The sequence below is a fragment of the Pantherophis guttatus genome, chromosome 11 (assembly GCF_059756535.1).
Source record: "Pantherophis guttatus breed Tessera chromosome 11, ASM5975653v1, whole genome shotgun sequence".
Lineage (NCBI taxonomy): Eukaryota > Metazoa > Chordata > Lepidosauria > Squamata > Colubridae > Pantherophis > Pantherophis guttatus.
In genome coordinates, this window is record NC_142073.1 from 22,656,381 (window position 1) to 22,677,027 (window position 20,647).

General features: G+C 43.9%; 1 protein-coding gene across 1 annotated transcript; it reads left to right on the top strand.

Moving 5' to 3' along the window:
* The first annotated feature begins 320 nt into the window (after positions 1 to 320).
* ARL2BP (ARF like GTPase 2 binding protein) lies at positions 321 to 19,546 on the top strand. The gene is made up of 7 exons (XM_034425505.3): positions 321 to 450; positions 4,516 to 4,567; positions 5,546 to 5,607; positions 9,144 to 9,250; positions 11,869 to 11,954; positions 16,243 to 16,339; positions 17,226 to 19,546. The coding sequence occupies exons 2-7, from the start codon at positions 4,530 to 4,532 to the stop codon at positions 17,322 to 17,324; spliced, it is 489 nt and encodes a 162-aa protein (XP_034281396.1). The 5' UTR covers positions 321 to 450; positions 4,516 to 4,529; the 3' UTR covers positions 17,325 to 19,546.
* Positions 19,547 to 20,647: the final 1,101 nt, after the last annotated feature.

Consider the following 20,647-nt stretch of genomic DNA (forward strand, 5'->3'; position numbering starts at 1 on the left):
CATAGCATAGCTGGCTGGAGAATTCTGGGAGTTGAAGTCCACAAGTCTTAAAGCTGCCAAGTTTGGGGACCCCTGCTGTAAATATTTAAACAATTGGATTAAGTATGCACAATATTGTTTTAAGTATTTTCACGACACACACACACACACACACATACACACAAATCACAGACGCGGAGAGCCACTAGCACCCCACCTTTGCAAAGGTGAGTCGAGAAGCCCCGCCCCTTCCGTATATATGATTGGCCTTTCCTAGGAGACCGGAGAAGCCCCGCCCCTTCCCCCTCTCCCTTCCTGCCGATTGGCTCCCTGCTCAAGCTTGCGTTACCGGAAGCGGCCGTTGCCCGGACGACGGGAGAAGTGGCGGGGGGAAAGAGCCGCGGCCCTTTTAACGGACTCTATGGCGGCAGCGGTGGCGCCGCGGCGGCCTTGGCTTCTGCTTTGATCCCGGTGAGCAGCGCGGAGAACCGGGCAGAGAGGGGGCCTCTTTGGGGGTTGGGGTTGGGGGCTGTCGCTGTTGGAAAGAGGGAGGGGGAGTTCGCGGTCCCGCTCGGTCCACTGTGTGGCCGCAGGTAGACTGCGCTTGGAGCAGGAGGCTCCATCTCCTGAGTCAACGGGCGCGCGTCCATTGGGTGGCGGGGGGCGAGTGGTGCCTTTTTTTTTTCCCCGAGCCCCCCCCCCACCCTTTCAGTGAAATCGGTTTTAAATCTCTGGGCGGCCTAAATTAAATTATATTTCTTTTTTTAAAAAAAAAATACTTTTTATTAATTTTAAAATTAGATTATATATTTTTTTAAAAAAATGTTTTTATTAATTTTAAAATTAGATTATATTTCTTTTTTTAAAAAAAATATTTTAAAATTAAATTATAATTCTTTTTTAAAAAAATATTCATTAATTTTAAAATTAGATTATATTTCTTTTTTAAAAAAATTTTTTGATTAATTTTAAAATTAAATTATATTTCTTTTAAAAAATTTTTATTAATTTTAAAATTAAATTATATTTCTTTTTTAAAAAAAAATTTTTTTTAATTAATTTTAAAATTAAATTATATTTCACACACACACACACCAAAAAATAAAGCCCGGAGGCTTCGTTTGTTTCTAGTTATTTCTATTAATTTAACAATGTTTCAAAGCTGCCCCCCAGGCCTAAAAGCGTTTATTCACTTAAAGGTTTGTTTATTTGTTTATTTAATCATGTAGCAGCCTTTCAAAGGCCTGGAGGGCTTATTGATTCTGCTTGATAGTTTCTATCTATTTTATTCATTTGCTTAGCAGCATGTCAAGGTAGCCCCAGGCTGAAGAAGCTATGCATTTCATTTATAATTTTCCTTTTTTTTTTTTTAAATTTAGCAGCATTTTTATTTAGCAGCATTTCAAAGCCTCTCCAAGCCTAAAGGAAATAGTTATTTAATTCTAACTTAATTAGATGAATTGATGGAGCAGCATTGCAAAATTAGCCTGAGCCTAAGGGATTCTGAATTGACTTTTATAGCCGAGGCCTTCCTGACATTTCTTTTATGTCTCTCCTCCTCCTCTGCTGATAGAAAGCCCCCCCCCCAAATAATATAATTATTGATAAAGGGATCCCTGTTGAGTCAGTCTGGATGCCCTCCAAATGGGTGGACTTCATCTCCCAGAATTCCCCATGCTCGTTGCTCCAGTGGTGAAATCCAATTTTTTTTTACTACTGTGGTTCTGTGGGCTTGGTGGGCGTGGTGTGGCTTGGTGGGCATGGCAGGGGAAGGATACTGCAAAATCCCCATTCCCTCCCCAATCCTGGGGGAAGGATACTGTAAAATCTCCATTCCCTCCCCACCCTGGGGCCAGCCAGAGATGGTATTTGCCGGTTCTTTGAACTACTCAAAATTTCTGCTACCGGTTCGCCAGAACCTGCTGGATTTCACCCCTGCATTGCTCTCATTAGTGGTATGCTGCCTTTGGTGAGATGGACAACTATATAAATTTTATAAACGCTGGAGCTCTTGCATTGCTCAGCCCAATGGCACCTCCCCCCCAATTCATGTCTATGGCAATTCCGTAAAACGTTTCCAGAGGAGCAAAATTAACATCCTGTAAAGATTAAATAAGATGAGCAGATCTGAACTGTGTAAATATAGGTAGTTCTTGACTTACGACTTTTTAATGCTTTAACAAAGAGGAGAGGGTCAACTTATTTTCCAAGGCACCAGAGGGAAGGACAAGAAGCAACGGATGGGAAAGTAACCAAGGAGAGAAGCAACCTGGAATTAAGGAGAAACTTCCTAACAGGGAGGACAGTTAACCAGTGGAACAGCTTGCCACCAGAAGTTATGGGTGCTCCATCACTCGAGGTTTTTAAGAAGAGACTGGACAGTCACTTGTCTGAAATACTATAGGGTCTCCTGCTTGAACGGGGCTAGACTAGAAGACCTCCAAGATCCCTTCCCTCTGTTATTCTCACTTGCCCTTGATTTTATCTACCAGATGATATGAATACTCTTCCCCGTGGCTCTATAAAAGGTTCCATGGCCCTTCCTTCCCCAGATGGAATAGGCCACCCTAGACCGGGACACAGAAATAATGAATTTCTGCCACCTTTATCAGCCTAATATAAGGAATGAATCTGGTTATCACTCCTGTTCGGTTGCATTCACTCCATGCCTTCCTGAGCGTTAAAAAGTGCTTAGACGAGTGGGAGACCCAACAAACATCTTCATTTCTCCAAGGTCCCTTCCAGCTCTTATTTTGATTGCCAGTCAGAAATATTTGATTTGATTTTATTGAAAAGAAGGACTAGGGGGTGACATGATAGCAGTGTTCCCAATATCTCAGGGGCTGCCCCAAAGAAGAGGGAGTCAAGCTATTCTCCAAAGCACCTGAAGGCAGGATAAGAAGCAAAGGATGGAAACTAATCCAGGAGAGAAGCAACCTAGAACTAAGAGGAAATTTCCTGACAGTGAGAATAATTAGTGGAACAGCTTGCCTCTAGAACAGTGTTTCTCCAGCTTGGTAGCTTGAAGATGGGTGGACTTCAACTCCCAGAATCCCCCAGCCAGCGCTGCTGGCTGGGGGATTCTGGGAGTTGAAGTCCACCCATCTTCAAGCTACCAAGCTGGAGAAACTCTGTTCTAGAAGGTGTGGCTGCTCTGTTACTGGAGGCTTTTAAGAAGAGATCGGACAAATCCAAGAGATTGGATTCATCTGAAATGGTATTGGGTTTCCTGCTAGAGCAGAGGATTGGATTAGAAGACCTCCAAGGTCCCTTTTCAACTCTTGTTATTCTGTTATGACTACAATTGAGACCAGAAGTTCCATAGCTAAGTGATGCAATTGTGAATTTTACAACCTTTTCTGCTGCAGTTGTTAAGTGAATTTGCTTTTCTCCATTGACTTTGCTTATTAGAAGGCCCCTATTTTTATTTTTTCTACTCTGGGCAACTCACAGAATAATAATATCAAAAAAAAACCTATTAAAAACTGTGTAACAAAACCTCCCCCGTCAGAACCTCACACAAAGCGAACCCCGTTCTCTTAAATAAAGTTAATAAGGTTTGGATTCTATTATGTACACCAGTTCTTAGATGAAGGTCTTGGCACAATTTACATCATATATCTTGAATGCTGTTTCCTGTTCTGAAGGATTATTTTTTTAATTCTGTTTTTGGTTTAATTTATATGGGTTTTATCGAATTTTTTTCCTCCCGTGCATTGATTGTTAACTGCGCAGAGTTAAGAATTTAAGATAGCAATAGCACTTAGTCTTATATGCTGCTTCATAGTGCTTTCCAGCCCCCTCTAAGTGGTTTACAGAGTCAGTCTCTTGCCCCCAATAATCTGGGTCCTCATTTTACCCACTTTGGAAGGATGGAAGGCTGAGTCAACCTTGAGCTTGGTGAGATTGGATCTGCCAAACTGATGGCAGCCGGCAGTCAACAGAACTAGCCTGCAGTACTGCACTCTAGCCACTGCACCACCGCAGCTCAGATGGGCAATTGTAGGCATTTTCTTGGTATCATCAAAGGCATCTCTGCCTTTCTTTGATTGATATTTTTGACCAGCATCAATGTGCTCTCCTTCTACCGTTAACTATTAAAAATCCAGCGGTGAAACCCGGACAGATCTATACGGTTCGTGCAAATCGGTAGCACTGGTGGAGGGAGGCTCTACCCACCTGCCTACCAGGACGTCATTACGTCCCATTTTTTACCCTCTGCACATGCGCAGAAGGCTCTACACATGCCCCAAAGTGGTGTGCCCACGCCCTCCCGTTTCCAAACCAGTAGCAAAGGTAGGTGGATTTCACCACTGTAAAAATCCTCCATGATGAATGATTAAGATGAAAAGCTTCCTGATGAAAGATGAAAGCTACTTTCATTTAGAACAGGCATCCCCAACTGGCTGTTGCAAAGAATCCAAATCCTGAGAATTTAAGTCCACTCATATGGGAAATATATCGGGGGTGTCCGGGATGTGCCCTGGGTTCTGAAAACGAGTCAACCATGTTCAAATCTTTCCTCCATAAACACAGGTAGCAAAGCAAGAATGGAGACTTTAGAAGAAGAAAATTTTGGCGTATCCATGTAAGTCTATTTGTACTTCTGCAAGGCATGCAATTTCATTGGGAATATAAGGAAACCAACAAGCTGGATTTTTGGGGGTGGCAACTCAGCCTTGTGATCTATAAGGCCTCGAGAGGATGGGATGAAAATTCTGGTTCTTTTTTTGAAGTGGTTAAGGGTGCAAGAGGGAAGGTTGAGCCTCTGGGAACCTGAAACAACCAATTGCGGCAAATTTTGGAGTGAGGGATGTAGATGAAACAGAAGGCTTCCCAAGATATTTTCACTAGTAAGAGGGCAGAGAATAGCAACAAAAATGATAAAGGTTCTAGAGGCAAAATCATATGATCATGGTTGAGGGAGCTTGGGTATGTCTTAACCTAACAGAGAGAGGGATTGGGGGTGTGTGTGACATAACTGTCTTCCAGTACTTGAGGAGCTATCCCAAAGAAGGGAGGATTGACTTACTGTCTAAGACACCAGAGGGCCCGACAAGGAATAACAGGAGAAAGATCATTAAAAAGAGGTCCAACCTAGAACTAAGGAGAAATTTGAGAGTGAGAACAATTAATCAGTGGAATGTCTTCCCTCCAGAAGCTGTGGGTGCTCCCATCACTGGAGGTATTTTAAGAAGAGATTGGACAGCCTATATCCTTCAATTCCTGCCAAATATTAATTTTAAAAAAACCTTGAAAGGTCACAAAATGATAGAACTAGAGTAGAGGTCTTCAAACTTGGCCGCTTTAAGACTTGTGGACTTCAATTCCCACAATTCTCATGAAAAATCCCACAAAAAGCTTTGCTGGCTGGAGAATTGTGGGAGTTGAAGTCCACAAGTCTTAAAGCGGCCAACTTTGAAGTGCTCTGACCTAGAGACTGCTAACAGAAACCTGGATTAATTAATGTAATTCTTAAATCAATTCCATGTCAGCCCCTTTGACATAATGTGCATTTCACCTTCCCTGGTAACTGAAATCTAAATGGCTCGTGTCTCTATTTCAGCTCATCGCCCTCTGATGCGGAATTCGATGCTATTGTAGGATATTTGGAAGATATTGTAATGGGTGAGTTCTGCTTTGATAGTCAATACTGCCCCCCAGAGGCCTCCCTCAGTACTCCAGCCTCACAAAGAACAGCTTGTATTTGATTGATAGGCCTAATATATATACCGTATTTTCCGGCGTATAAGACAACTTTTTAACACATGAAAATCTTCTCAAAAGTCGGGGGTCGTCTTATACGCCGGGTATCGTTCTCCTGTAACCAGGCAGACCAGCCCGAAAGGCTCTGACGAGCCTTAAATGGCTCTGGCGATCCCAGCTCTGACATCCCAGCTCTGACGATCCCAGCTGAGTTCCTGCAACTCAGCTGGGATCGCCAGAAACCACGTAAAAGGAAAAAAGTTTTTTCCCTTTTACTCTGAGGATCCCAGCTCTGACGATCCCAGCTGAGTTCCTGCAACTCAGCTGGGATCGCCAGAAACCACGTAAAAGGAAAAAAGTTTTTTCCCTTTTACTCTGAGGATCCCAGCTCTGACGATCCCAGCTGAGTTCCCTGCAACTCAGCTGGGATGGCCAGAGCCATGTAAAAGGGAAAAAGTTTTCCCCCTCCAGCTTGCTTACCTCAGCTGCTAGTCGCAACGCTTGCCTTGCTTTGCTTGCCTGAATCTATTCAGGCAAGCAAGCAACTCCCTGCCTGCAATCAAGCAAGGAGTTAGTTGTGGACTTCAACTCCCAGAATTCCTCAGCCAGCAAAGCAAAGCTGGCTGAGGAATTCTGGGAGTTGAAGTCTACAAGTCTTAAAGTTGCCAAGGTTGGAGACCCCTGTTCTATTGGGTAAGTTTTTTTCCCCTTTGGGAGCTTTAAAAAAAATAGTCAATTGGGGTTTTTTTAGTTGTTCTTTTTTAGACCTAGCCATTTAAAGTTTAGGAAGTTTTAAATTTAGCTTTCATATAAAAATAAAATAAAATAAAATAATATTTGTGCAGCTTTCTGAGATTTAGTGTGTTTCTGTAGTATTTCACTCCAACTACACAAACACACAAAATCTCACAAAGCTGTATGTGGAATTTTGTGTGTGTAAAGTGTGAAAGTTGGTTTTTTGGACTTTTTGTGGCTGTGTGAGGTTCCTGCTTGTTGCAGGGGCCATTTTGGGTCTAGCACAGCTGCTTTTACATTATGGGTGAGCCAGTTGTGTTGTGTTGTGTGTGTTTAGAGTGTGAAAGTTTTTTGGGGGGGCTTTTTGTGGCTGTGTGAGGTTCCTGCTTGTTACAGGGGCCATTTTGGGTCTAGCACAGCTGCTTTTACATTGTGGGTGAGCCAGTTGTGTTGTGTTGTGTGTGTTTAGAGTGTGAAAGTTTTTTGGGGGGGCTTTTTGTGGCTGTGTGAGGTTCCTGTTTGTTGCAGGGGCCATTTTGGGTCTAGCACAGCTGCTTTTACATTGTAGGTGAGCCAGTTGATGTTTTTTAATTTTTATTTGGTGTGCATTGGAAGAGGGGCAGTCTTATATGGCGAGTATAGCCCAAACCCTATATTTTAACAGGAAAAGTTGGGGGTCGTCTTATACGCCCAGTCGTCTTATACGCCAGAAAATACGGTATATATATATATATTCCCTAATCTCACAGTCGTAAATGTAGTCTGTCCAGTTCACCAGGAAGACAGCAAGCATGAGGAGGAGGAGGAGGCAGCCAAGTCAAACATCGGTACGCTTCTTGTACCAAGCCATTATCATGCTTGAGCGATGTTGCTGCAGCAGATACTCCAAGCAAGGCTATTTTCTGCATAAAATGTGCCTTGCCCTAATCTGAGCATGACTAGCTCTGAGAAGACCTGACTTCTCTCAGAAGCTTTGCCCCTCAGTAATCCCAAATTTCTGAGGATAATTGTGATCGATGTTTCTGTGCCTCTTTTGACTCTTCTACCCTCAGCTCCTTCTGAGGATACATGAAGCTTCTGATCTAGGCCAAAGCCTGCTAGATGGAGTGGTCGTCTATTTTTGACCTGGTTTATAAATATTGCTTCTGTCCCGGGATCAGAAGCTTCTGCTGAATCCATCACTGTTGCCAGAATGATGAGAGGATGTCCAGAGACATTCGTCGTCTTCTGGCCCTGCTCTTCTGCTAAGGAAGACACTTGAAGCCTGATCTTTGCCAGACAGCTGGTTAAACCTACTAGTTCCAAGTTCATGGAAGATTTTAAACGCATCTTCAGTGTCACTCATTTTAATGTCTGCTAGACTGATTTGATCTGTGTTTTGTCGTTGCACATATTATCTGCAACAGGGCTCTTCAAACTACATGCCAAACTTGATGGGATTCCATGATCAGGCAAACATTTGGAATGATCAGTCTGCTTAATGTCAATTTGCTCTTCCTGTATAAACCACCATGTTAATCATGATAAAGGGAACACTGTTGTAGGCCTGTCAAATTCTCTAGGGCAGGGGTGTCAAACTCTATTTCATTTTTTTAAAGTTTTTATTTTACATACAAACAAACACTTAATACATCAGTCAATCCTTTCGTGTGTCATCTCGGTGTTTCTTTAATGGCTTCATCTTGTTATTTCTTCTTTCTTCATTTTCTCTTAATCTATTACAGCCTCTCTTCAAAAATACAATGTTTTAATTATACCATTCTCTTGCATAACTATTAATTTGTTTATCTACATCTCTTATCTAGCCAATCGTAAATTTGACCCCATATCTTAAAATATTCTGAATCCTCTCTTTCTTTAATTTTCAAAGTTATCTATTCATTTCTGCACAGTCTAAAATTTTCTTAATTACTTCCTCTTCCAGAGGTATTTTCTTTGCTTTCCAATTTTGCACAAATACAATCCTCGCTGCTGTTATTACATGAATAATCAAGTATATCTTATCTTTACTAATTTTCTCTGGAAGGATACCCAATAGGAACAGCTCCGGTTTTAAATCAATATATCATTTCTTCTAGCCATATCTTTAATTTGACCCAAACTCGATTTCATTGAGGGCCGCATCAGGGTTGTGTTTGACCTTGGGAGGCCGGGGAGGAGGGCACGGCCAGCTCAACGTCACTCATGTTGGGGGCGCCTATGGCGGCCCGAGTGCTCTGCCAGGGAAAACGGGCCCCTGAGTTCCGTTTGCAGCTGCGACGGCCTCCTGCAACCCTCTGCCAGCAAAAACGGAGTTTGGGAGAGCTGCACACAACCCTCCCGACCTCCGTTTTCACTGGCAGAGGCACCGCTGGCCGGTTCTTCGCTGTTTCCAGCGCGGCCCCGATCTAAGCACCCCACAGGCTGAATTCGGCCTTGAGCTTGACACCTCTGCTCTAGGGAATAGATGTCCCTTTTTCAAGGAGTCTTCCAAAAGACTTTTAGGAGATTTGCTTCCAAGAACTCTGGTCCTACAAGAGCCATCCTAGCTAGCAAAAAGATAGAAGCTGTTGCATAGATCGTGCCCCCCCCCTCTCCCCCACAAGTTGCAGCTGTGCTGTTGTCATGCCTGAGCCAGAGCACAATGTGCTGGATTGCAAGTTGAGCGTAGCGGGCCCGAAGAATGGAGTCACTGTCTTTCAGCTAAATAGCCGCCCTCTTTAGCAGCTGTTTTGTGATTTCAGACGATGACTTCCAGCTAATACAAAGAAACTTCATGGATAAATACTACCGAGAGTTCGACGACACAGAGGAGAATAAACTGGTCTATACACCTATCTTTAATGAATATGTAAGTTTGTTGTGGTCTTTTTGGTCCGTACAGATAAGATTTTTTTATCCCCCCTAAAGGCTGAATTGGTGTTTGGCTCATTTATAAAGATGCTAAAGAGTTTGAACTGGGCAAGAATGTGTATTCTGGCGTCACTCACATACAGAGAAATTGTATGACTTGGTAGAACAGAGTTCCCCAACCTTATCGGCTTTGCTGGCTGGCAGGTGGAAGAGAGGAGATGGTTCTGTGCGTGTAGCAGGCGAGTATGCACGCAGCTCAATTTGCGTGAGTGGCAGGCACATGTGGTCCATGCCCGTGTGAGTAGGGATATGTGCCCATGCTTACCCACCACTTCCGTGACCCAGTTCCAAAAGGCTTGAGAGACAGTAGTGGGCTGCGGCCCAAGGTTTGGGGACTTCTGTGGCAGAACATCCAGGAAGCCCTGCAGCTGATTGGCAGGGGTCGCCTCATCACCTGCCCTGTCACTTCACCCCACATGGCCCGTTAGAGGGTGCTCAGCTGTACATCATAAATAATAAATAAATAAATAACTTTATTGTCATTGTACATGTATACACAGTATACCCATACAACGAAATTCACTTAACACCCAAAGACCAGGTCCAACACACAACAATCGCCAAACATACTCCCATCCACCACAATTCTCCACCCCTAAACCAGCCAAACATCCACACAACAGACCAAGTCATGCTGTCCAACAGCTCACCGATGGTGGCCCTTCAGTTCATTGTTGAGTGCAATTATAGCTCTGGGATAAAAACTATTCAGTCCGAGTTTTAATTGTTCTGTATCTTCTGCCAGAAGGCAACGGTCCAAAAAGATTGTAAGCAGGATGGGAAGAGTCTCTGAGAATGTTATGCAACTTCCTCAAACAGCGAGATTCGAAAATGTTGTCCAGGGCTGGTAGCTGGCGTCCAGTGATATTCTGGGCAGTTTTAACGATTCTCTGTAGAGCTTTTTTGTCCGCTGCAGAACTTCTCCCATACAATGCAAGAATGCCGTATGTCAGGACACTCTCAATGGTGCTGCGATAGTAGGACAGAAGTAGATTTATCTTCCTGAGCATTTTCAGGAAGTACAGCCTCTTCTGTGCCTTCTTCACAAGCATGTTAGCATTCATAGTCCATGTGAGGTCCTCCGAGATATAAATGCCCAGAAATTTAAAACTACCCACCCTCTCCACCTCCTCACCATTTATGTACAATGGTAGATGTACATCTCTCTTCCTCCTGAAGAATTATAAGTTCTTTAATTTTTTTGTGTGAACTCTGTAAGCCAGCATGAAGAAATATCAATAGCACTTAGACTTATTTACCGCTTCACAGTGTTTACAGGCCTTCTAAGCGGTTCACAGCATAAGCATATTGCCCTCAACAATTTGGCACCTCATTTTACCGACCTCAGAAGGAAGGATGGAAGGCTGAGTCAACCTTGAGCCAGTCAGAATTCAACACCTGGCTGTGGGCAGAGTCAGCCTTCCATCCTTCTTTCCTGCCAGATATGCATTTGCTTCCAAGAACTCTGGTCCTACAAGAGCCATCCTAGCTAGCAAAAAAATGGAAGCGGTTGCAAAAGCTCTTCGGCTTTGAAACGGGGATGAACACCGCCCCCTAGAGTCGGGAACGACTAGCACATATGTGCGAGGGGAACCTTTACCTTTACTTATGTGTTCTTAATTGTTGAGTCGTTGAAAAAGAAAGTGCATTAAATGTAGCATCCTAATTATCAGATAACTGTACCTTCATTAGCAAATTCAGCAAGCAGAAGGTTAATTTTTGCCACAGGTCCATTAAAACATTCAGCCATAAGAGATACTGTAAATCAGAAGTGGTCCTTCTGAATTATCCCAGAGGTTACCTTTAGCTTCTGAATGGTAGCCTGTCGGGTTATCATTCTGAGAATTGAAGTTCAGGTATTTTCAAGTGGCCAGAGTTGAGAAACACTCTTTTAATTATTTTAACCTGGTTTACGGCTGCCAGGTGTGTATGCCATTCACAATTGGAAGGGCATCAGAGGTGGGTTTCAGCAGGTTCTGATCAGTTCTGGCGAATCGGTAGCGGAAATTTTGAGTAGTTCGGAGAACCAGTAGTAAAAATTCTGACTGGCTCCACTCCATCTATTCTCTGTCTCCCGAGTCCCATCTGATCGGGAGGAAATGGGAATTTTGCAGTATCCTTCCCCTGGAGTGTGGAGGGAATGGGGATTTTGCAGTATCCTTCCGCTGGAGTGGGGAGGCAATGGGGATTTTGCAGTATCCTTCCGCTGGAATAGGGAGGGAATGGGGATATTGCAGTATCCTTCCGCTGGAATGGGGAGGGAATGGAGATTTTGCAATATCCTTCCCCCAGGAGTGGGAAGGAAATGGGGATTTTGCAATATCCTTTCCCTGGAGTGGGGAGGGAATGGGGATTTTGCAGTATCCTTTCCCTGGAGTGGAGAGGGAATGGGAATTTTGCAGTATCCTTCCCCTGGAGTAGGGAGGGAATGGAGATTTTACAGTATCCTTCCCCTGCCACGCCCACCAAGTCACGCCCACAGAACCAGTAGTAAAAAAAAATTGAAATGCATGTAAAGGCAAGAAGAAGCAAATAAATAAAACCTTCTCATTTTAGATCTGCTTAGTTGAAAAATACATCGAAGCGAAACTCTTGGACAGGATTCCTGGTTTCAACATGTCCGCCTTCACCTTGTCTTTACAGTAAGTCAGTTTTTTGTCTTGTTTTTGTGTGTGTGTGTGTGTTTAAAGTTGGTTGAGTTCTTTCTGTTATGATGTCTTCCTCTGTTTTTCCTCCGTTGAGGTCATCCTCAACGTACGACCACAATTGAGCCCAAAATTTATGACGCTAAGTGAGAAATTCGTTAAGTGAGTTTTGCCCCCATTTTACGACTTTTCTTGCCACACTTGTTAAGTGCGGTTGTTAAATTAGTTGTTAAATGAATTTGGCTTCCCTATGGACTTTGCTTGCCAGAATATCACAAAACAGTGATCCCACATGACACCCCCCCCCCCCAGGACACTGCAGCCGTCATAAATGTGAGACAGTTGTCAATCATCCAAATGCAAATCACGGGACTATGGGGATGCTTCAACCATCATAAATGTGAAAAGTCACTTTTTTCAGTGCTGTTATAACATTAAACAGTCACTGAGCAAACTGTTGTAAGTGGAGGACTCCCTGTAATTTTTTTCTCTCCCCTTTTGAATCTTGGGCAAGTGAGCTGCTGCCATTGGGTTTCATGGCACATGGACCTGGGTGTATTCTTGGGGTGCCACCAGTGGTGGGTTTCAAATTTTTTTACTACCGGTTCTGTGGGTGTGGCTTGGGCGTGGCAGGGGAAGGATACTGTAAAACCTCCATTCCCTCCCCACTCCAGTGGGAAGGATATTGCAAAATCCCCATTTCCTCCCCACTCCTGGGGGAAGGATATTGCAAAATCCCCATTTCCTCCCCACTCCAGCGGAAGGATACTGCAAAATCCCCATTCCTTTCCAACTCCAGGGGAAGGATAATGTAAAATCCCCATTCCTTTCCAACTCCAGGGGAAGGATACTGCAAAATCCCCATTCCCTCTCCACTCCTGGCAGAAGGATATTGCAAAATCTCCATTCCCTCCCCATTCCAGGGGAAGGATACTGCAAAATCCCCATTCCCTCCCCATTCCAGGGGAAGGACACTGCAAAATCCCCATTCCCACCCCACTCCAGGAGAAGGTTATTGCAAAATCCCCATTCCCTCTCCACTCCAGGGGAAGGATACTGTAAAATCCCCATTCCCATCCCACTCCAGGGGAAGGATACTGTAAAATCCCCATTCCCTCTCTACTCCAGGGGAAGGATATTGCAAAATCCCCATTCTCTCCCCATTCCAGGGGAAGGATACTGCAAAATCCCTATTCCCTTCCCACTCCAAGGGAAGGATACTGTAAAATCCCCATTTCCTCCCGATCAGCTGGAACTTGGGAGGCAGAGAATAGATGTGGATGGGGCCAGCCAGAATTTTTACTACCGGTTCTCAGAACTACTCAAAATTTCTGCTACCTGTTCTCCAGAACTGATCAGAACCTGCTGAAACCCACCTCTGAGTGCCACCATATTTATACTTTAATTTCTTTTTTTTCCCATGTGGGGGCTCAGTGAAATAATAGCAAGATGAACCTGTTACAGACACAGGCACAAATGGATTAGAGGTAGTTCTCAACTTACAGTTTACAATGGTTTGTTTAATGACCATTTGGAAATTACAGCGGCACTGAAAAGAGTAACTTATGATTGTTTTTCACGCAATCATTGCAGCATCCCCATGTCACATGATCAAAATTCAGACGTTGGACAGCTAGCACATGTTTATGAGAGTTGAGGGTCCCTGGGTCATGTGATACCCTTTTGCAACCCTCTGAGAAGCAATGTCAACAGGGAAACCAGATTCACTTAACGACTGTGGCAAGAAAGGTCACACTTAGATCCCTTCACAGTGCTTTACAGCCATCTCTGAGCGGTTTACAGAGTCAGCCTAGAAGAAAGGTGAAAGGAGATATACAAAAATGATCACCATGTCAGTTAATAGTTTGTTTATTTTTTTCTTTTAATTTGATTTATATGCCTCTCTTCTCCGGAGACTCAGGGCGGCTTACAGTGCGTTAAGCAATAGCCTTCATACTTTTGTATATTTTATACAAAGTCAGCTTATTGCCCCCACAAACTGGGTCCTCATTTCACCTACCTTAGAAAGGATGGAAGGCTGAGTCAACCTTGAGCCTGGTGAGATTCGAACCTGCAGTAATTGCAGGCAGCCGGTCTTAATAACAGGGTGCTTTAGACCACTGTACTACCAAGGCTCTTGTAAAGTTGGGTAACCTTTAGCATGAATGACGGCCTTACAACGTCTGCCCATGGAGTGAACCAAGTCTTTGAGTTCTGCAGTTGTTATAATGTGAAGCCAAGATTGAATGATGGCTTCTATTAACTGGGTTTTATTGCTGGGTCGCTTCTGACTAACAAGTTTCTTTAGTCAGCTCCATAGATTTTCAATTGGGTTAAGGTTTAGGCTATTCCCAGGCCATTCCAGCAGTGGAATAGGATTATCTTGAAACTCCAAAAAAAAAGGGGGGGAGTTATTAGCCATGAAACCTCAAAAATACACTTTCCCCAAAAGATTTCTACAGTTTTGGCCACTCCTGTAATAGGTTTTTTTTTATTAATTTTTTTAAAATTAAATTTATTAAATAGTAAAACAACGGTAGAGGCATTTTGGAGAGAAGAAGTTGCAAGTCAGTGGGTGGGGAGAATTTGTAGCATCGAGAGACGCTCGATTCATTTCTTCAAACGTTCCCCAGACCCTTAGCAGGTGGCACCTGGCAGCAGGTTAAGGGCCTAATCCTTCCCTCTTTAAGTAGGGGATTGCATTTCCTAAGCCCCATATGGATTTGGGGATTGCCTGCCCCAGGAAGCCTGTCTACCTGCTACTACTTCAGAGAGACTCCCACGAGCAAGAGCTGCATTAAGGGATCAACCAAAGCAGTCATTTCTAATTTCACAATTCAGGATTGCTTGGCACCGAAAGCAGCAATGAAAGAACCAATCTCGAGGCAGAATCCTTAAGCAGGAATTCTGTTTAACACAGAGATTCGAACTTAATGCAATTTGCCGATGGCTTTGGGATTACATTCTCCCTTGGAGAAGTGCAAAGAAAACGGGGCAGCCGTTCCCCTGATGATGACTGCTTGTCATCCCTTTTTAGATTAGATCAAAGCTAATGTCAGAGTTTTCATTTTGATTATGAAATTCCTTCTGTTTGCAATATTATTATTATTATTATTATTATTATTATTATTATTATTATTATTATTATTATTATTATTATTATTATTATTATTATTATTATTTCTTTTATTCCTTAAACATGAAACTCAATCAACTGCACATTTTAAAATGTGTCACAAATACCATTGATTGGTGCTAAACACGGGTTGCTGCCAGCGTCCTAGGTATCAACCAAACATCTTCTCAAAATATATGATGTTCCGAGTAGCGCAGTTTTTTGCAGTTCTGCTGTTGTCATTGCAGGAAGCTGCAGTTTCTTGATGTGTTTTGTAAAATTCTTGGACATGGTACCAAGTGCCCCGATGACAATGGGTATCACTGTTGCATGTTTCATCCATAGCCGTGTAGTTTCAATGGCCAGGTCACAATATTTCGTGATTTTTTCCAGTTCTTTTTCTTTGACTCTGGTGTCTTCTGGTACAGCGATATTAATAAACTGTATGCTTCGGTCCTCGACAACCATGATATCTGGCGTGTTGTGTTCCAAATGACGATTGTATTCGAATTATTATTATTATTATTATTTACTTTATTCATTAAACATGAAACTCAGTCAACTGAACATTCAAAAATGAATCACAAATACCATTGACTGGTGATTTGTGATGCATTTTTGAATGTTCAGTTGAACATTAATTTGTTTTTTTTGTGGGTGTGGCCTTTTTCCTTATTGTCTAATTCTTCATTATAGGAACGATGTAATTCTTAGGATTCTACAGTATAGTAATTCTTCAGGGATTATTGGAAATATCCTAAGTAACCCTGTCATTTTCTGCACAATCACATTTATGGAAGGGGCAGGAGGTAGTCATTGCTTAAGAGCCTCCTGCTTAGCGATCATTCAAAGTTACAATGGCTCTGAAAAGATAATTTCATGACCGGTCCTCACACATACGACCATCGCAACATCCTGCAGTCATGTGATCACCACAATTGGCTTCCGAACGAGCAGAGCAAGTGGAGAAGCTGGCAGTGAAATCGCAAGTCATGGCCGTGTGCGTTTCACTTAACAACCGTGGCACTCCTCAACCAAGTTGCCAGTCCCAGCTGTGACTGTTAAGCAAGGACTGTGGTGTTTTCCTCTTCACTTCTCCAGAACAGGTGTTGTAATCCTTTACAATCTCAAATACCTTTTCCACATTAATCACCTATCTCTCACTTGCAGGCAGCACAAGGATGAAATAGCAGGAGACATTTTTGATATGCTTCTCACATTCACTGACTTTCTGGCATTTAAAGAGATGTTCCTGGATTACAGAGCTGTAAGTATTTCAAAACTGAGCTGGGGCGAGGGGGGGGCGAGTGCTGAACACCAGTATGCTGGTCCCCTCGGACCTGGGGTCATGTTTGCCCATTAACAGTGGTTCTGCGGGGTCATAGGAAGAGAAGTGCCTCAGATAGAAAGTCCTTACAGAAAGTGGTAAGGACAACCGAGAAGATTATAGGAAGCTCGCTTCCCGTCATTCAGGATACTGCTTATAAATGCTATTTGCTTAGAACTCGAAGCATTGTTAGAGACCCCACACGCCCACTTCGCAGTCTGGGAGGAGGTTTCCAAGTATTTCTAGCAGGACAACCAGATTTTGGAACAGCTTTATTCCCTCTGTCTGGTAACCTTGCAAGATTTGTTTTTCTCTCGATGTACAGTACACGTGTACATCAGAACTAGACCGTGTTGTTTCTCTGTGTCATATAATACATGTGGGTATGTGCATAATTTTGTATTTATTTGTTTTGTCATGTTTATTGTATATTGGAGGCGGTGACCCTTTGAGAGCTTCATGCCACGCAATTTCAGTTTAATGTATGCCGATTAGTGTACATTCCGAGTGACAGTCAAGTTATCATCCTATAAAGGAAAGAGTAGGCATCTGTGCAGGGGACCAGTGATCTCCTAGAATCCTCTCCAGCTCCCACCCCACCCCACCCCAGCAGTGTCCCACCACTAAAATCCTTGCTTTCCGTGGTTGTTAAAATATTCTACGTTTTTACCAGAGGTAAAAATCACATTGTATTGTGATTTCTACACCAAAGTTGGGGGGAAGTATAAAAGCCCAGTATTTGTAAATTGCTTTCCTTTTTCATCTGCCGGTCTTTTCTTTACAAATGCCCCCTGAACTGAAGTGTTGTTTTTGTGTCTCGCTCTAGGAGAAAGAAGGACGAGGCCTGGACCTCAGTGCCGGGTTGGTGGTCACCCCTTTAAGCAAGCCCTCCAGGTCACCCCCCCAGAACAGCCTGTGGCATTAGTGTCTGGCTCCAGAGGAGGCCTGTTGGGGTGCCTCCAATAGGAAAGAGAGGAATGAGGGAACTCAGCAAGCCTGATCTTCTCTTCGGCTCCTCCTATGGATGGTTCCACCACCACCGCCACTATCATCTCTCCATCAGAGCACTGGGACTCCTGCGATTCCCATCCAACCGGATTTTACATTGCGAAGATCAACGCGCAATCGTTTCTCTGAGGACATCCTAAGCTCCTTTCTTTCTTTTTTTTGGTGGGACAATGGTCATGGAAGACTAGTGTCGGGCGTGAGGGGGCCGTCTCTATAGCCCCCCCTGGCCTCGAGTTTCACAACCACAGGACCTCTGGCAAATTGTCTTTGTGTGCGGCTGTGAATGTGTGCGGCTGTGAACACGTTGACTTAACACAGGGGTCTCCAACCTTGGCAGCTTTAAGACTTGTGGACTTCAACTCCCAGAATTCCTCTTTGCTGGCTGAAGAATTCTGGGAGTTGAAGTCCACAAGTCTTAAAAGTTGCCAAGGTTGGAGACCCCTGGTTTAACAGGTAATACGCATTTGAGTGCTTTCTGTCAGTGTTCGATGCGATTTTTAAAAAAAATATATGTAGCATGAAAATGTTCTCTACGGATGGTGAACTTGAGTCCTTCTCCAGTCAACAGGCTTTTTCTCACCACTTTGTAGGGCTTTCACCCCTTTTACCTCAAGAGGGTCGTGATATTTTTCGAAACGTACATTTCATCTTTTCTAGGGAAACTACCACGCAGTGTCCATGCTATGACTTGTAGCTCGTAACATAAGGATATAGCCATGTCCTACAATGAACCTAGCTATTAGGACTTCTTGAGAACGTTTCTCGTTCCTTCAGTCAAATTCTTGTCCGCAAAGCCACGCCGCCCTCCGTATTGAGCCAAATGAAGTGCCAGTGATGTGCATTGTCCACTCATAGCTAGCTCCTCATCCACGTTCTCTTTGACCCCTGCCTAAGTTTGTCTTCCACCTGCTGGGAAGAATGGAGCAGTTATAGCCATCTTGAGTGCCATTAAGGAGGAGGACCAGCCATGATCAGTAGACAGATGTTCTTTACGCTCTCCCTTGCCAGGGGCCCGGGTATATTCACCTGCGGCTCCTCGATGGGGCCTGAGATGTTTTCTAGGTGCCCCTTGGGGGTAGGGAAGATCATCTTCCATACAGAAACAGGGACCCCCTTGCAGACAATGTTTTAAGACTGGAGAGAGTAAAGAGAACGTAGTGTTTCTAAATAAGCAATTACAATATTTACAGTTACTGCAGTGTTTTCCTTGTAAATTTCTTTTCTGTAACATCCTCGGCTTCTCATTGGAAGTTGGTCTCCAACTTCCAGCATTTTTGAGATCTTTATTCCGGAAGCCCGTTCTGCTTGGCGAAAGAAATTTATTCTTAATTTTTCAGCCAAGAGCATTTATTCTTTCAGATTCCCGCTCACGAAGTGTAAAAAGTAGTGGGCATTGTTACCAAGATTGAATTGTGCAGGTGATGCGTTATCAGACAGGCCTAGTCAAGCACGCTGGAAATTATCGATCAGTATTTACCTTGGCACTGTTGCCATTTTTTTTTCAAAAGCCCAGTCTCTCCATCAGTAACAGTCGGTACTTGGCTAGCAAGGATAAGACTGCAGGATCCTATGCAGAATTTCTCTTTTTTTCATTTTGTCATAATTGCCAATTTTAATTGCGAAGGCACTAAGTTTCGGCATCCCAGAGCTGCATCGAGAAGAAAAATATTTGTTTTCCCTAGTTGAAATGGCATTTCAGGTATATTAGATCAGGGATCTCCAACCTTGGCAACTTTAAGCCTGGAGGACTTCAACTCCCAGAATTCCCCAGCCAGCTTTGCTCCAGGCTTAAAGTTGCCAAGGTTGGAAATCCCTGGCTTAGATACCTGGATAACAGATGGGCTAGGATAAGAAGGAATTAGAAGTCAAGACAGCCAGGGACGCCAAGTCAGAAAGGCTGAGTTAAGTGTGCCGGATTCACAGCGCTACCTGTGTTTTTTTGAAGCTACTCCCTGTAGTACGCAATAGGCTTGGGAAGTCCTTGGAGCATTGCATAGAAAACGTTACGGAGGTAACATCTAGGAAACCTCTGCCTCTCAAGAGTCTCCTGGCAGCAGCCCCCATCGTGGTACGCGAACACCTCTCTTGTATTTCGCTTGCTTCGTGCTAATAATAAAATCTGCATGCTTGGTAAAAAGATACCCTGTGCAATGTGGCAAATAAATTATTCCGACAGGTTAAAGGTGATCCTCTGTATGCAGATAAAAAATGACAGGGGGGGTTTATTGGAGGGGAAAAAATGAGCTTTTAAAGTCATTTATTCAATAGCTCTTGCCATTTGAAACGCCCTTCTCCTTCGTATCCCCTTCCCCAAATTCCTGATCTTAACCAATGAAGCATGTAAGTATGGGTCTCTTATATGGGTCTCTTATTTTCATTCTGCTCTGTGTTTTGACCCTGAAGTAGCTCTGAAACAGTCTCAGATTCTGCTGGCTGCTTAAATTGTCCAAGGTGAAGCAAGTAATGGATGGAAACTAACCAAGGAGAGAAGCAACCTGGAATCAAGGAGAAACTTCCTAACATTGAGGACAATTAACCAGTGGAACAAATTCCCTTCAGAAATTGTGGGTGCTCCATCCCTGGAGGTTTTTAAGAAGAGACTGGACAGCTATTGGTCTGAAATGGTATAGGGTGGCACGTGGAGCCATATCGGTGGGCATGTGAGCGTTGCCGTAGCTCAGCTCCAGCGTGCATGCGCGTGCCGGCCACCTGATTTTCTGGCCCACCGGAAGTCGGGAAACGGGCTGTTTCTGGTCTCCAGAGAGCCTCCAGTGGAGTGGGGAAGGCCATTTTCATCCTCCCCAGGCTCCTAGAGAGGCTCTGGAGCCTGGGGAGGGCAAAAAAACAGGCCCACCATCCCATCACGTGCCAAAAGCGGGGGGAGCATGTGCAGGGGATGGGGCGCACTGAATTATGGGTGTGGGAACGCGCGTGTGTGATACACCCCCGCCACCACACTCCCCCCACTTTTGGCAGACGGCAAAAAGGTTAACCATCACTGGTCCAAGGTCTCATGCTTGAGCAGGGGGTAGGACTAGAAGACCTCCAAGGTCCCTTCTAATTGAGTTCTGTTAAAAGAGAAATCAGCCCTGCTGATGGGAGAGCAAAGCAGGCCTCCAAAAGGAGCCACAAACTCCTATACTCCTTTGCAGCTTGTTTGTTCTGTTTCCACAGCAGATGGTGGAGGTGGCTGCCGATATTCCCCTCGGACTTGAGGTGGAATTAATGTAGGAAAGAGTT

Coding starts and splice junctions, on each gene's coding strand:
- ARL2BP (XM_034425505.3), top strand. CDS start 4,530: ATGGAGACTTTAGAAGAAGAAAATTTTGGCGTATCCAT. Junction 4,568..5,545: donor GAAAATTTTGGCGTATCCAT/GTAAGTCTATTT, acceptor TCTCTATTTCAG/CTCATCGCCCTCTGATGCGG. Junction 9,251..11,868: donor CACCTATCTTTAATGAATAT/GTAAGTTTGTTG, acceptor TTCTCATTTTAG/ATCTGCTTAGTTGAAAAATA.